At 41.6% G+C, this 14,043-nt stretch overlaps 1 protein-coding gene across 1 annotated transcript in view; it reads right to left on the bottom strand.

The window, feature by feature from the left end:
* CENPL (centromere protein L) overlaps nt 1-14,043 on the bottom strand; it is a 14,348-nt gene continuing 305 nt past the window's right edge. The window contains exons 2-5 of the mRNA XM_060232459.1: nt 10,279-10,428; nt 3,160-3,408; nt 1,905-2,444; nt 1-247 (exon numbers count right to left, since the gene is read on the bottom strand). Coding sequence (XP_060088442.1) covers nt 176-247; nt 1,905-2,444; nt 3,160-3,408; nt 10,279-10,428 — 1,011 coding nt within the window. The 3' untranslated portion in view covers nt 1-175. The remainder of the gene's footprint in view (nt 248-1,904; nt 2,445-3,159; nt 3,409-10,278; nt 10,429-14,043) is intronic.

Genomic DNA, 14,043 nt, shown 5'->3' on the forward strand with positions numbered 1-14,043 from the left:
TTACTTGGAAGGTACAGTTTTTTAATTCAATGTGCTACACAGATGCAATCCTTTTCACTATATACATACATTTCATATGCTATATAAATAATGTGGTATATTAATAAAAAGAATTACACCTTCAAGCAGTTTTCAAGCAACAAGCCATCTTCACACTGAACAGGTAATAAGTGCATCACAGTATTTTTGTAATTGCCAGTTCTGTCATCAGTGCCAGGATTTCCAGCAGATACGCAGAATGAAGAATCTGTTTTTCAAAACAAATGCAAGTCAGATCAAAGCAGTATATAATAGTCAACTAAAAGCAATTATTAAAAATCACAACCCATCTCCAGTTTTATCCAGAGCCTTCCAACTACACAAAGGCCTGTTGGGTTTGGCATATCCTTGCTTTATAGAGCAAAGAAAGAAGTCCGTGCTCCAGTCCCTATTCTGATTTTCAGTGGTAACAAGATATTGGAGATTTTCTAAGCAGACCTTATTTTGGGCAGGAGCTCACAGAACAGAGCAGCTCTGGAACCTGAAAATTTTATCCTCTTTCTTCCCCCCGCCTCCCAATACTTGTTTCTAGGCTCCATTGTTCAAATCCCCTGTGAGAATTTTGCTGAACTCTAAGATTTGACAAACTTCCTAACATTTTTCCCCACCAAAAAATGGGAAATAACCAAAACACATAAAGCAGACAGATGGAAATCATCATGCCACTGTAGGCACACAGGAGAAAGTAATTTTAACAGTATGATGGAAGCCATGTTCCCTCTAAGCTGTGAGCAAAAATTCTACGTTGTGAGCTACTGCATAAATTAGTGTGCTCTGGGGTCATCCTTCCTGAGCTAAGACAAAAATGTGTGAGCTGGGGGCTAAAAATCTGTGAGCTAGCTCATGCTAACTCAGCTTAGAGGGAACACTGGATGGAAGTAAGGTTTTATGACAATTATAATTCAAGAAGCATTTTAAGGTGGATGCTGAGCTGAGTAATTTAGTACACCGTCCAGTGATGTCAGGAGTGTGGGGCATATACAAATTAGTTATGAAAATAAGTTGTGCTAATGAACTCCAGCACCTCTTTTTCTACAAAATGACCTCTGGTTCTAAGCAACAATACCTACCAATAAGTTCCTTGGTGCCCATTTGCTTCTTCCTCAAAGCATCTCTTTCCCAAAGCAAACAGCTTTCCTCTGCCTCCCTGGAGCAAGTGATGCTTGCTCCAGTAGAGACATTATTTTTGTGCCTGCAGGGAACACCCTTTCAGAAACAGCTGCTTCCACTGCAAGAGGATGTCTGTCTTGCAGTGTCACAACATTTTGTGATTGGTCTCAGGCTCCATGGCAGACATTCCGTAGTGGTGCCCATTTCCCATTATCAAAGTTCCCAAAGTGGCTACAGACTCATGGAGACTGGGAACTTCTAAAGTCTCCCCATTCTCTGTGGAAGCTGCAGTTACATTCTTTGCAGTGGGGACTGCCAGCTGGTGTAGCTCACCATGCAGAATGGCAATTTTGTTCACAAGGCTCCCTTGACTCTCAGCATCAGGTGGGAAGCCTTAGGAAGCTACTAAAAGGAAATGGAGGAAGATCTGCCTCTATGAGTACCTCGTGTTCATGTTTTACAGGGTCCAAACCTTTGCTTTTATAATTACTAGAAGCAATTAAAAGTATTTTGTTAAAATACAGGATTATGAGATATAACCTTTTTTCAGGGAAGGCCCTTTTTACTGCATGGAAAGCACCACTATGGGATCTAAACCAATGCTCAGAAATAGTTGAATGGTCAACTGGTTAATTCTTTTTTGACAGAAAGATCAACTAGCCAATCCAGTGAGAAAACAGCCTCCAACGTTAAAAGATAGTGGAAAACAATAAACCCCATCAATTGACTTGCTGCCAGTTAGGCAGGCTCCATACCTTTATTTTCCCATCAGAATGGGCGGAGGCTACAGACGTAGAGACTTTCACCAGTCTTGTGGCTGACAGGTAGATCTTGAAATGTCTATAAAAGTGATAGCAAAGGCCATCCATGAATAAGTCCACCTGTTCTTGTAGAACTTCTTGTTGGGTGGTATGGATTGAATCCCAAAGGGCTTTTGCATCTTCAGCATGGATGGCATACAAAATGTCCAGAGGATGAGGAGTGCCAGGAACAGAGAAAGTCAGCTCTACTGCTCTTTTGTGGTGCTCCATCTTGTAACCTGTCCACATTGCAGCCATCCAAGCAAGGTTGAGGGGGCTGATAGTCAACAGGCTGAAGGAACAGTCAAAAGTCTGCTGAAGCCAAGTTCCAATGATGGCTGTGAGACTCTCGGCCCCATTTACAAGGAACAAGGGGAAGCAAGTAAAATCCTCCACGATTGTTTCTAGAATGTCATCTCCACGGATACAACAGAAACAGCCCATCCACAGCACTTTGGGTCCTGCCACTTTGGCCCCTGCATTTTCAGCTGTAACCTGGGTGCAGGAAGAGAGTATAGAGAAGAGGGAGAGGTTTATTTTGATATAAAATACACTTGCAAATTTTGAGAACCCCTTTCTTGAGAAACATTTTAAAACCAAACAAAATCAAGACTGGGCATCAAAGAAGACTGCAGAAAATGACTGCAGATTTATACCCCACCCTTCTCTCTGAATCAGAGACTCAGAGCAGTTTACAATCTCCTATATCAGGAATGGCCAACGGTAGCTCTCCAGATGTTTTTTTTGCCTACAACTCCCATCAACCCCAGCCACTGGCCATGCTGGCTGGGGCTGATGGGAGTTGTAGGCAAAAAACATCTGGAGAACTATCGTTGGCCACCCGTCTATATCTTCTCCCCCCACAACAGATAGCCTGTAAGGTGGGTGGGGCTGAGAAGGCTCTCACAGCAGCTGCCCTTTCAAGGACAACTCCTGAGATAGCTATAGCTGACCTAAGGCCATTCCAGCAACTGTAAAGGGAATCAAATCCAGTTCTCCCAGATAAGAGTCCACACACTTAATCACTACACCAAACTGGCTCCCTTTAGCCATGCATCATGAATGTTCACAATCAGCCCAGGCTGTCCAAGAGCTAAGCAGTATAATGACAGTGGCATACATGAGCAAAATGATTGACTTTTATAGTTTTTGTCTGTAAAAGCATTCTTCAGAAGCATTAAGAAAAACCCTTAACTACAGTGGTGCCTACCTGAATGAGGACTCCTGTCTGGTCCCGTTCTGAGGTTTTCAACACTGAGAGCAAGGAGAACTTCACTTTACATGTAAGGTTACTTTCCACATGAACAGCAAGCCCTTTTTGCTTTTCAGCAGCAATAACAAAACCCAGCTGTCTGGAATACTCCTGCAGTCGATCATAAGAAAATTTGTATAGAGGAGTGCTGCTGTACAACGTCAGCTGCTTGCAGAGAAAGAAGTCTATCTGAGCACCAGCATTTACCTAGGATGGAGAGAAGGGTCAGCTTCATAAACCATATCCATGATTTACATCAGAGTGGATTTGATTTAAATCACTAGTCAGTAAGACTTGATTTAAATCATAGTTTTCTACATAAAGACTCATATTCACAATTAGATAAAGATTTCATTTTTAGAATTAACAACTGTTCATATTAGTTTTACAGTTTTATATAAAAATATTGGGTTTTATTACTATTAGAAACACATAAATAGGTAATTATGAAATTATTGAGGTGAAGTATCCTCAGTTCAATAGATTAATCATTCATATTTGGACAACTTTTCTGCTGTACTTTATTGGAAGGAGAAAAATAATCATTACCTTAATAATAATTTAAATTGTTTTATTCAACTAAAACAATAATACTATATCATACGTTTGCTTAAACATCCATGTTTGTTAGCTGATGTGGTTAAACAAAATAAATATTTTTTTAAAAAACAAACTGTTAGCCCAGCCTACATTTGAAAAACTTAAATACTGGGGACTTCCAATTTTGGCGCAGCAGTAGCGGACACGTTCCCAAATGCTCTTGCAGGGAACGGGCCGACCACACTTTTTCGGGGGTCTCCTAAAGTAGGAAGACCCGGTAGGACCCCGGTTGGGGGGTTCTTGAGGCAGGGGGGGCAAGAGGAGAGAAGAATGGGAACTCTTGGTTCTCTTCTGAACTCCTGAAACCCCAAAGCCTAGGCTGTTGCGGATGCCATTGGTGGAGAAGCTGTGAATGCCAGTGAGGAATAGAAGCAGAGGTGAAAGTATTTAAACAATGAAAAAGTCAACAAAAAAGACTCTTTAAGCAAGGTAAATTGGGACCTTTTGATACTTATTTTTATGAAGGCACTAGAACTTGGGTAATGCTGACTGACTAATTGGAATATTAAGAAGAAGAAGAAGATATTGAAGAAGATATTGGATTTTATCCCGCCCTCCACTCCGAAGAGTCTCAGAGCGGCTCACAATCTCCTTTAACTTCCTCCCCCACAACAGACACCCTGTGAGGTGGGTGGGGCTGGAGAGAGCTCTCACAGCTGCTGCCCTTTTAAGGACAACCTCTGCCAGAGCTATGGCTGACCCAAGGCCATGCTAGCAGTTGCAAGTGGAGGAGTGGGGAATCAAACCCGGTTCTTCCAGATAAGAATCTGCACACTTAACCACTACACCAAACTGGCTCACCTTTAAGAATTAAAGGCGGAGATGGTGCAGACCAGGAGAGAAGGGCGGAGAAGACGGAGAACAGAGGAGACTCTGATTAAAGGCTCAGCACAAATAGACTGACTTTGTAAGCAACTTACAAATTGTGGAATTTTGGATGTATTTCTTCATTTTGGATGGATGGACGTAATTTGTAGCCAAGGCAATTTCCTTAGTTGGTATTTTGTTTTGTTTTGAATTGGGACGAATGTGTTGGAGTGCTAGTGGTTGTAAGCAAAAGTGAAATGAACTGACGAACTGGGAATTATAGTGCAGCGAGAAGATGAAAAGAGAAGAATCAGAGGAGGAAGAAGCCAGGAGAGAGAAGAAAGAAGACAGACGATCTAGAGAACTTTTAAAAAAATTTCAGGAGAGACATTGGACTGTATAGAAAAGTTTTGCAGGTGGCTGCTTATGAATGTAAAATAGAAAATATTAACAGAGTGTGGAATGTGTGATAAGGAGTGGATGTGGGAGTGCTTGGGTTAATATGGATAGGTGACTGGTGTAGGTTGAAATAACAAAGCATGAGTGAAGAGGGGAGGGTGTGAGACACATAGCGTGTGAGTGTTTAATCATTACAAAACAGAAGTAATTAATTGTTAAGTTTGATTATAATTATTTAATTAGTATTTGATTAACTATAATTAATTATTATAAAATATAAATAGCTAATTTAAGCTGCTTTATTGTGATCCTGTGATCTAATGAATTTAGTAGGTTAATTTGAATCTGAACAGGGAAAGGAAGAAATATTAAATCTATATTAAATAAGTAACAGCCCAATCTAGGCATAAGTGGCAGCTGGCCGTGGCGTAGCTGCTGCGCCACTAGTAGACTTCCTGAGGACTTCGACACGCTGGAGCGTGGGGAGGGGAGAGGTGTAGCTTGCCATGAGAGAGACGGTCGCCATGGCAACGCCACTGGCGTAGGTACGCAAGGGAAGTGAAGGCAGCTGGAGGGGAGGGCCAGCTCACCCACCCGCATTGGCCAGTCCTGGTGCATGTGCCACGGCTCATGACAGAGATGGGGAGAGGTGGCCCCAGAGAGAACAGAGGCAATGATGGGCAGACCATCAAAGACAAAGGAGAGAAGTCCCACCAACACAGGGAGGAAACAGGAGGGAGGCTGGGCATGTGCGCACGAGAAGCCTGGCTTGGTGGCGAGGCGGGGATAGGGTGAGACAGGCCCACACGGAACCACGGAGAAGCCGTCAATCCCCTCACACGCTCCTGCTGTCAGAGACTCTGCCAATGGCAGGCAGACAAGCAGGAAGTACCAAGTGCAGGAGTTCGCTGTCATAGACAGCGGCTGGAATGTGTGTGTGGGGTGAGCAGCCCAGCAGCAGACACCCCCTCACCCAGAGACCCCCTGTGCTGTCCTGACACCCCCTGCCATGTGCACAGAACATCTCCCCTGGGGGCCGCAAAACTCAAGAGTGCGAGTGCATCAGCCGCAGAACTCTGAGTCCACTTCATCAGCCCCCCCCCCTTAGTGCCCTGCGCACAACAGCCCCGTGGGAAGGCTGAAGGGCAGCACTCCCCTCCCCAGTCCAGCCACGTGGGGGGCAGCATGGCAGCTCATAGACCATTCCCACCCCCCAAAACCAAATCTGCCCACCCTCTCAGGCATTCCCTCGGAGAGGCCACTGGCGGGGGGGGGGGGGTTGCCCAGGGAATGTGCAGCAGATGCCAACAATGGAATGCCATCTATTCTTCCTTATGTTCCTCACCAGGCGTCAGACGTTCAAAATAATCAACCATTGGTATCGCACTCCAGCAAGATTATCTGCCTTTTCTAAAGCTACTTCACCTTACTGCTGGAAAAAGTGTGGCTTTAGAGTCACTTTTGCCCATTGTTGGTGGGAATGTCCTTCCATTATAAGCTTTTGGAACATTATCCTTCACTATATCAAGCTTATCACCTCCTATCGGATACCTCTCAATCCATCTCTGATATTTTTGAATTTATGGGACACTCTCATCTCCAAAGCATGTCAAGATCTGATTACCAGCCTACTAGTTGCTGCTAAAGTGTCTATTGCCTCATTTTGGAAGGTGTCAACTGCCCCCTCACTGACCACATGGTTCACTAAAGTGTGCGATCACTTTGTACTGGAGAAAATCCAGTTCAATTTGCAGAATACTGACTCATCCAGTTTCTATGCTAAATGGTTTCCTTTTGTGGACTACATTAACTCTCAAGAAATCCCTCCCTATAACTCTTTCTGCATGTCTTTGCTTCTAATTCTTAACTGTTGATTGCTATCTTGGTTTTCTGGCATAGGGGTAGAAATTTTTGAGCTCATATTCTGACAAGCTTTTTCTTTCATCCTTCTTGCATTTTTCTATAGGCTTTATCTCTCTTTCAGTTTTATTCCCCCATGTATAAAGATACGTTCTGCACTTTGAGGCAAGGAACCCATTTAGGATTTTTTTTTTTCGGGGGGGGGGGGGGAGGAGGGAAGGGGGTTGTTTTTTCATAAGCGAGATCTGTTTATTGTTTGGCATCAGCACTTTTTCATAAGCATTTATTTATTGTAGTGAATTTATTTGCAGCAGCATGTCATTTTTTGTTGAATGCTTTACATATTTTGACACCGTTCTTTCTCATTTTTTCCACAATAATTTTTATTGGTCGTTTTGTTACGTAGCAATACAAACTTATGTATTATTTAACAGTATTAATAAACAAATACTTTTCCATGTCACTCTTGTCAAACTTGTTACAAGTAAATAAATTCTATTTACCATAAATGAAAAGCTTCTATAACAGTAGGTGTCTCAGATCTTTCTTGTAGGAATTCTAAAATTGGAAACTAGACAGTCACTATATCAGAATGGTAGTTAGAGTCCCTTAATGGTTTCAATTTGTCATTAAGTTTTGCTAGGATATATAAATTCCAGAGTTTATTGTACCAGGTTTAAGGGCGGAGTTTTGTCAATTTTCCATGTACTGGCTATTGTTGCTCTAGCTGCATATCTTTCTTGTACAACTTTGGGAGCTTTGTTCTCTGGTCTAAAATTCAATAGCAAAGCTTCTGGTGTCATAGAAATATTTTGTTGAGTTAACGAGTATGAATGTTATTTAATACTGCTTTCCAGAAGGTTGGATTATGGCCAATGGCTGGGGCTGATGGGAGTTGTAGGCAAAAAAACATCTGGAGAGCTACCGTTGGCCACCCCTGGCTTATACCATCTATTGCCCTCCCCCACAGTGGGCTACAACGAGCCAAAATATTTGTTTTTTCATCTGAAATATGTGCCTGCCCGCCTGTGTATTTTTTTTGAGCTATGTTTTATTTGTCTATTACTGAGTTATTGCTGTATTTTAACTATTTTATTATGACTGTGATCCACCCTGAGCCTGTATGGAAAAGGGCAGAATATAAGTCAACCAAATAAAAATAAATAAATAAATAAATTTGGTAATTGCATTCCACCAAAAAGTTTTTGCCTATAAGGGGTTTGAGCATTGATCCTATGCCTTTTATTTTGCCATAGAAAGTTTAATAATAGTTTCTGCCAGTCCGTGATTTGTGTTTTGGATATTTGAATTGGGACTGCTCTAAATAAAAATACAAATTTAGGTAGAATAAAAGATTTAATTAAATTGTATCGATCGTACCATGAGTAGATTTGTTACCATTCTTTCTCATTTGATATATTGTACAATATGGATAATTAATAAACTTTTGAAAAGTGAAAAAACCCCACTATCCTCCATAGATAACTCTAAAACTGTAGACAGGAGGATGGTGATCTTTAAGGTGGATAGTTTCCAGAATCCTTAGTGTTGATGATGAATTCCCCTAAACAAAAACAAATCAATGCTGTTATTTTATTATTTATACAATTTCTGCTTATTGTATTCATTGCCATGCAGCTCTGCCCAAAAAGGAATATTTGCTTTTCTTCATAACTGTATCAAAATGACAGTAACATGCAGTAATAATAAGAAATATAATTTTGCTCAAACATGACAATTCAAGGCACTCTTTAAGAAATATGATTAAATAAAAATGTTTACCAACCTGAAGATCCTGCCTGTTCAAACATGTTTCTGTCGTCATCTTCATCATAGCACTTCTCATGATGTTGCCTCATTCAGGTCACCAGGCCTTGCATTTCTTTGTTGCAGTGTTTGCATTTTGCACGTATGGCTGCCTTACCAATAGGTAGAGGAATTTCATTAAAATATTCCCAAACTGGGTCTCTTTTACGGCCTGTTGCCATTATAGGTTTTCTCCTCCAGGGAAAGAATAATGTGATAAACCTTGGGTTATACACACAAAAGATCCAAAGTGGAGTATTCTGCTCAAAAAGTTTCACTTTCATTTTTACTGCTTGTCCCTCCCTCCTCACACTTAAGTTTCTTCTTGTGCAGATATATTCCACTCCAAGCAATCTTTTTCTATTCATTGAAGTTTTTGAAACTTAGCACTTAAGGGGTTGATTCTGTGTACATAGGTTTGTAGAACAATGAGATTAAGGTCTTTTTCTCAACTCTGTTCATTTTATAACATTTTTGCTGTGTAGAAGAGGCATGTGATCTTTGTACAGACAAATTACAGTTTTGAGAACTGCAAAACCAAGCATCTGTGTTCTGTGATAATATCTTGTAGACAGAGAAACTGCCCAGTAATCTTACAGAAATCTCTAGAAGATTTCATTGTGAATGGATTAATAGAATTTATTACCAAAAAAATTAAACATTGCATGAATATACAGCCTTATGCTTCAGAATTAAAAACTAATCCTTATTTCATGATGGAATAACCTTTGGATGATAATATCCAAAGCATTTTATTTAAAAAATCTGATTTAAATTTTTAAAAATCCAATTTTTTTTAAACATTGATTTTTATCCATCTTGATTTACATTTGCCAGCCCCAAGTCTAACAGTACAGAAAATAGTACCATAAAAAGCAGTTGTTATCATTTATGATATTCTTAAAAACTCAAGATAATTTGCAAATAATATGATTGGTATAATCCACACCTTATGCACTGGACTCAAAGGTGTTAGGCAGAAGAAATGTCCACAATTCCCACTCTTGAGTGCCCCTCCCCCAGCAGCACCCCACAGTGTCCCTGAAAGTCTTTCCACATTCAGGAGTGGCTTTGGGGTTGGGCAAGGGACTGCAGAAAACACAAGGAGGCAGGAAAGAAGACCTATTTTACAAACAGCACTCTGCTTGAAGTACTATGAATTAAATATCTGTACCATCCATCTCAATCCTCTCTATTATTCAATGAAAATTTTCAGGTATACTTTCAAACTATTTTCCCTCCAACAGCTGGGAAAGGTATAGTGAAATTTTAACAGTACAACAATTGCTAGGAAAAAATGGAGTGGGTAAAAAGGGGTCTCAAAGAGATAAATTGGAAAGGAAAATGGGAGGATCCCATACAAATGAAAAGAGAATCAGAGGAGCAGATTGCAAAAAGCATCAAAACGAACAGACATTTCTTTAGATATACCTGGAACAAGAAACCAGCCAGAGAGGCAACTGGGCCTTTGGATGACTCTATGCTTGCTCTCTGTGGCTTCTAATGCAGTAAGATTGTAGCATCAGATTGAAACTTACTACTCTTCCAATACTCCCATCCTTCAAACGCTTTGTTTAGCTACACTTGAGTTTACAGCAGCCTTACCTGCGTGTGAGGACTCTGCAAAAGTCTTCTCTTAGTTGGAGTCTGACCAAACAGGTTTCCTCTCTTGAGGGATATGCGGCCTCTTGAAAGATGTGCAGTGTTGATTAAGTTCATACCATGGCCCATGGTTTTTCCTCCAAAATCAGTACCCTGCATACACATGTAGTTTTAATACCATGTTCAGTTCATTCAAGAAAAATATCCAAAAAGGCCCTTTGGTCACTGGACTCATAAATGTAGCTCTTTATACATGAATATAAAAGGAATGAATATGTACAGAACAAGGTGTTTAAAACATTTTGCGTATAAAAATAAAGATTAACATTGACATCCATCCTAGAAATGATAATACTTTGGTAAAAATACTTCAGAACTTCAGAAAAATATTCAGAAACCGCTTCAGTGGCTTTTCTATCATTACATGAAAGAATGTTTAAAAATGCCAATGTGTGGAATTGTAAAGGTAAACTGACAGAACAGGAGCAAGCAGGGAAGCTCTGAGTTTAGCTTATGACTTGCAAAAGAAGAAGAAATGGGAGACAGGCTCCCAGTGTCTGGGCTCCCTATGCGTATTGTCTCCACTCCCAGGACATCCTTGCAAACATGCCATGAAGCTTCACCAAATGGAGTGTGTTAAAATGAGCCATCCAAAAAAAAAGATGGGAATTAGCTTATTAATCAAGATGCCAAAAAGGACAGATTTTTGTTCTCATTCAAGCAAACCCCCATACTGTTTCCAGTATGCGTATATGGGTTTGCTTGGCTAAGAGCAAAAATCCGGGGGAATTTGTGGAAAAGAAGATATAATATAACCCAAATATCTTAAAAGGGAAATCTCAGAGCTGGAAATCACATGATCAAGGAATAGGAGCATTTCCTCTCTGAGAAAAGGCTGAAGAATTTAAAGCTCTCAAACTGTAGGTATGGATGTGAAAGCTAATTTCAGCTCTCTGACAAAGGAGTCACAAGGCCAAGAGAGAGGAAAAGAAACATAGTGAGATGGGAAAGTAAGCTTTTGGGATTGCTTCTCTACAATGTATGCAAATACCATAAAATACAGCCTGTCAGCAATACTATTCTTTTTTATACCCCACTTTTCTCTCCAGTGGGAATCCAAAGCATCTTACAACACCATTTTCCCATGTCCATTTTATGCTGACAGGAACACTGTGAGGTATGTTAGAGTGACTGGCCTTAGGTTCCCTAGCAAGGCTTGCTGAAGAATGGAATTTGAACCTGAATCTCTAAGATCCTAGTCAGACACTCTAAATCAGGGGTTTTGAACTCATTTGTTAGAAGGGCTGGATCTGACATAAATGAGATCTTGTCAGGCTGGACCATGTATGTCAAAAAATGTAATGCCAGGTAGCAAGTACACCTTATAAAGGACACAAACACAATTAATTTTTTTAAAAATTAAAATAAAAATATGCTTAAAACATTAGCACTCTTGCAATATTTTATTTAAGCCCATGATAACTGACACCTCTTGCTTTGAATTATTGCATCAAGATGTCTATACTATAGCAATCCTGAGTATGCTGTTTAGGTGTGTATCTGTAACCTGAAAATCTACTTTTGATTTATTGACATCCATTACAGAAATCTCATGCTCAGCTCTAGGACCCAGGTGAAGACATGAAATGGCTGGGCACTGTGAGCTTTTGTACATAAATTGCTTTGTGTGCTGGTCAAGAACATGTGAAGGTATCATGATACAGAGTGAGGGCTACATGTTTGTCTGCAAAACAATAGTCTTCCCAGAAAAATACTTGCAATTCCTATGAGGCAGTGCAAGAATACAGAGACAGCCATGTACAGTGGTCAGGATCAGACTGCTATCTGGGAAGTCTAGGTTCAAATCCCCCATTCTACAAAGGAAACGTATTGGGTAAACTTGGTCTGGACACACACTTTCAGCCTAATCCACCTCACTGGTTTGTTGTTATTCCTCATCCAAACATTGCTTTCCTACTGAGAAAGACAGGATCGCGAGGGCATGAATACAGTGAAAAAGGGAAGGCAAACCCAGTTGCACTCAGGAGAACCACAGCATAACAAGCGCAACAAAAACGCACACACACTGTAGCAAGGCACACAAAAGCCACCACTTAGAGACTGGCAACCTTACAAATGAAGAAAGTAAATTAAAGCCAGGAATGGGTGCGGAGTTGGCACAGAAAGCCACATACTGATAAGTGGCCTATATCCAAACATATAGCCACAGGAGGACACTGCCCCCTTATTTCCAAGCAGGGCCCTCTGACTTCCAACTCCCCCCCTGCCAGGGCGCAGCCTACTTTTTTCCTCTCTCACTCTTTTTTCTTTTGCCATGGCTGAGCCAGCAAAACATCAGCAGCTGGAGCTGGGAGAGCTGAGCAGGGCACTGCAACAACAAAAGCAGTAGGTGAAGAGAAGGGAGGCAGTGGAGTGAGAGGCATAGGAAACTGCGTGAATTAGTCTAGGGAGGGGGGAAACAGATGGAGCTACTGGCTGCAAAGTGCAAGGGTTGGGGAGAGGTGGAAGGAACCCCTCCCCCCCCGCTTGCACACAAGGTGCAGTCCCTTCTTGACTCCAAAGTTTTAAAGTGGGCTGCCTCGACATGGTCACTTTCACAACCCACAGCTTCCGAGAAACAGTAAGCCAAGTGGATGGGAAATGGTTCCCCTTGACTTTTAAAAAAGCCCCCCAACTTTTAAAATTCTGGCTACCCTCCTGCCTGTATCTGGCCTATGCCACTCCAGACTGTGGGGCATCCCACCCGTAGAAAAGGAGCACGCAGGGAGAAGGGATTTCGCCCTGCTGTTTTCCTCAAACAGTTTCGATGTGTGTTTTGTCCAGAGAAGGGCCCACTCCCAGTACTAGATTAAACCCTGTGGAAGCCCCTAGGCAGTCAAAATCTTGGGGGGGCCCCTCACCAATTATCTCAGAGTCGGTACACCTGCCCTACTGCCCGTGTCACTGCTGCAGCCTGCAGGCCCCTTCTCAAAAGCCCCTTTGACGCTGCACAGCATCTCAACAAAGCACTCACCATATTGCTGGAAAGCATGTGGATTAGAAGTCAATTACCTTCATTGCTGTTGGCATTGTAAAGTCATACAAGATTTCTGGTGACTAGTGTTAGCACACATTAAGACAATTACAAAAGAAGAAGATGATGATATTGGATTTATATCCTGCCCTCCACTTTGAAGAGTCTCAGAGCGGCTCACAATCTCTTTTACCTTCCTCCCCCACAACAGACACCCTGTGAGGTGGGTGGAGCTGAGAGGGCTCTCATAGCAGCTGCCCTTTCAAGGACAACCTCCGCCAGAGCTATGGCTGAGCCAAGGCCATGCTAGCAGGTGCAAGTGGAGGAGTGGGGAATCAAACCGGGTTCTCCCAGATAAGAGTCCGCACACTTAACCACTACACCAAACTGGCTCTCCTTTACAGGTTACAACATTCCTCCAAAACCAGAACTGATTTTACTAGACTTATGGGTAGATTTTCCTATTCCAAACCTAAGCAAAGCTCTATACCCCTAGTAACTGCAAAAATGGTGATTGCTTTTCCTTGGAAACGTCCTGGTCCTGAAGGGGCTGCAGTCCAAGCACCGCTCTTCTCTCCCCACCCAAAAACTCCAATCTTATTTTTCGCAGATAGATCCCAGTAGGCAGCCATGCTGGTCTGAAGCAATCGAACAAAGCAGTAGACAAGTGCACCTTTAAGACCAACAAGGTACACTTATCTACGGCTTTGTTTTATTTTTCGCAGTTAGTACTA

This window comes from Heteronotia binoei, chromosome 2 (genome assembly GCF_032191835.1).
Source record: "Heteronotia binoei isolate CCM8104 ecotype False Entrance Well chromosome 2, APGP_CSIRO_Hbin_v1, whole genome shotgun sequence".
Lineage (NCBI taxonomy): Eukaryota > Metazoa > Chordata > Lepidosauria > Squamata > Gekkonidae > Heteronotia > Heteronotia binoei.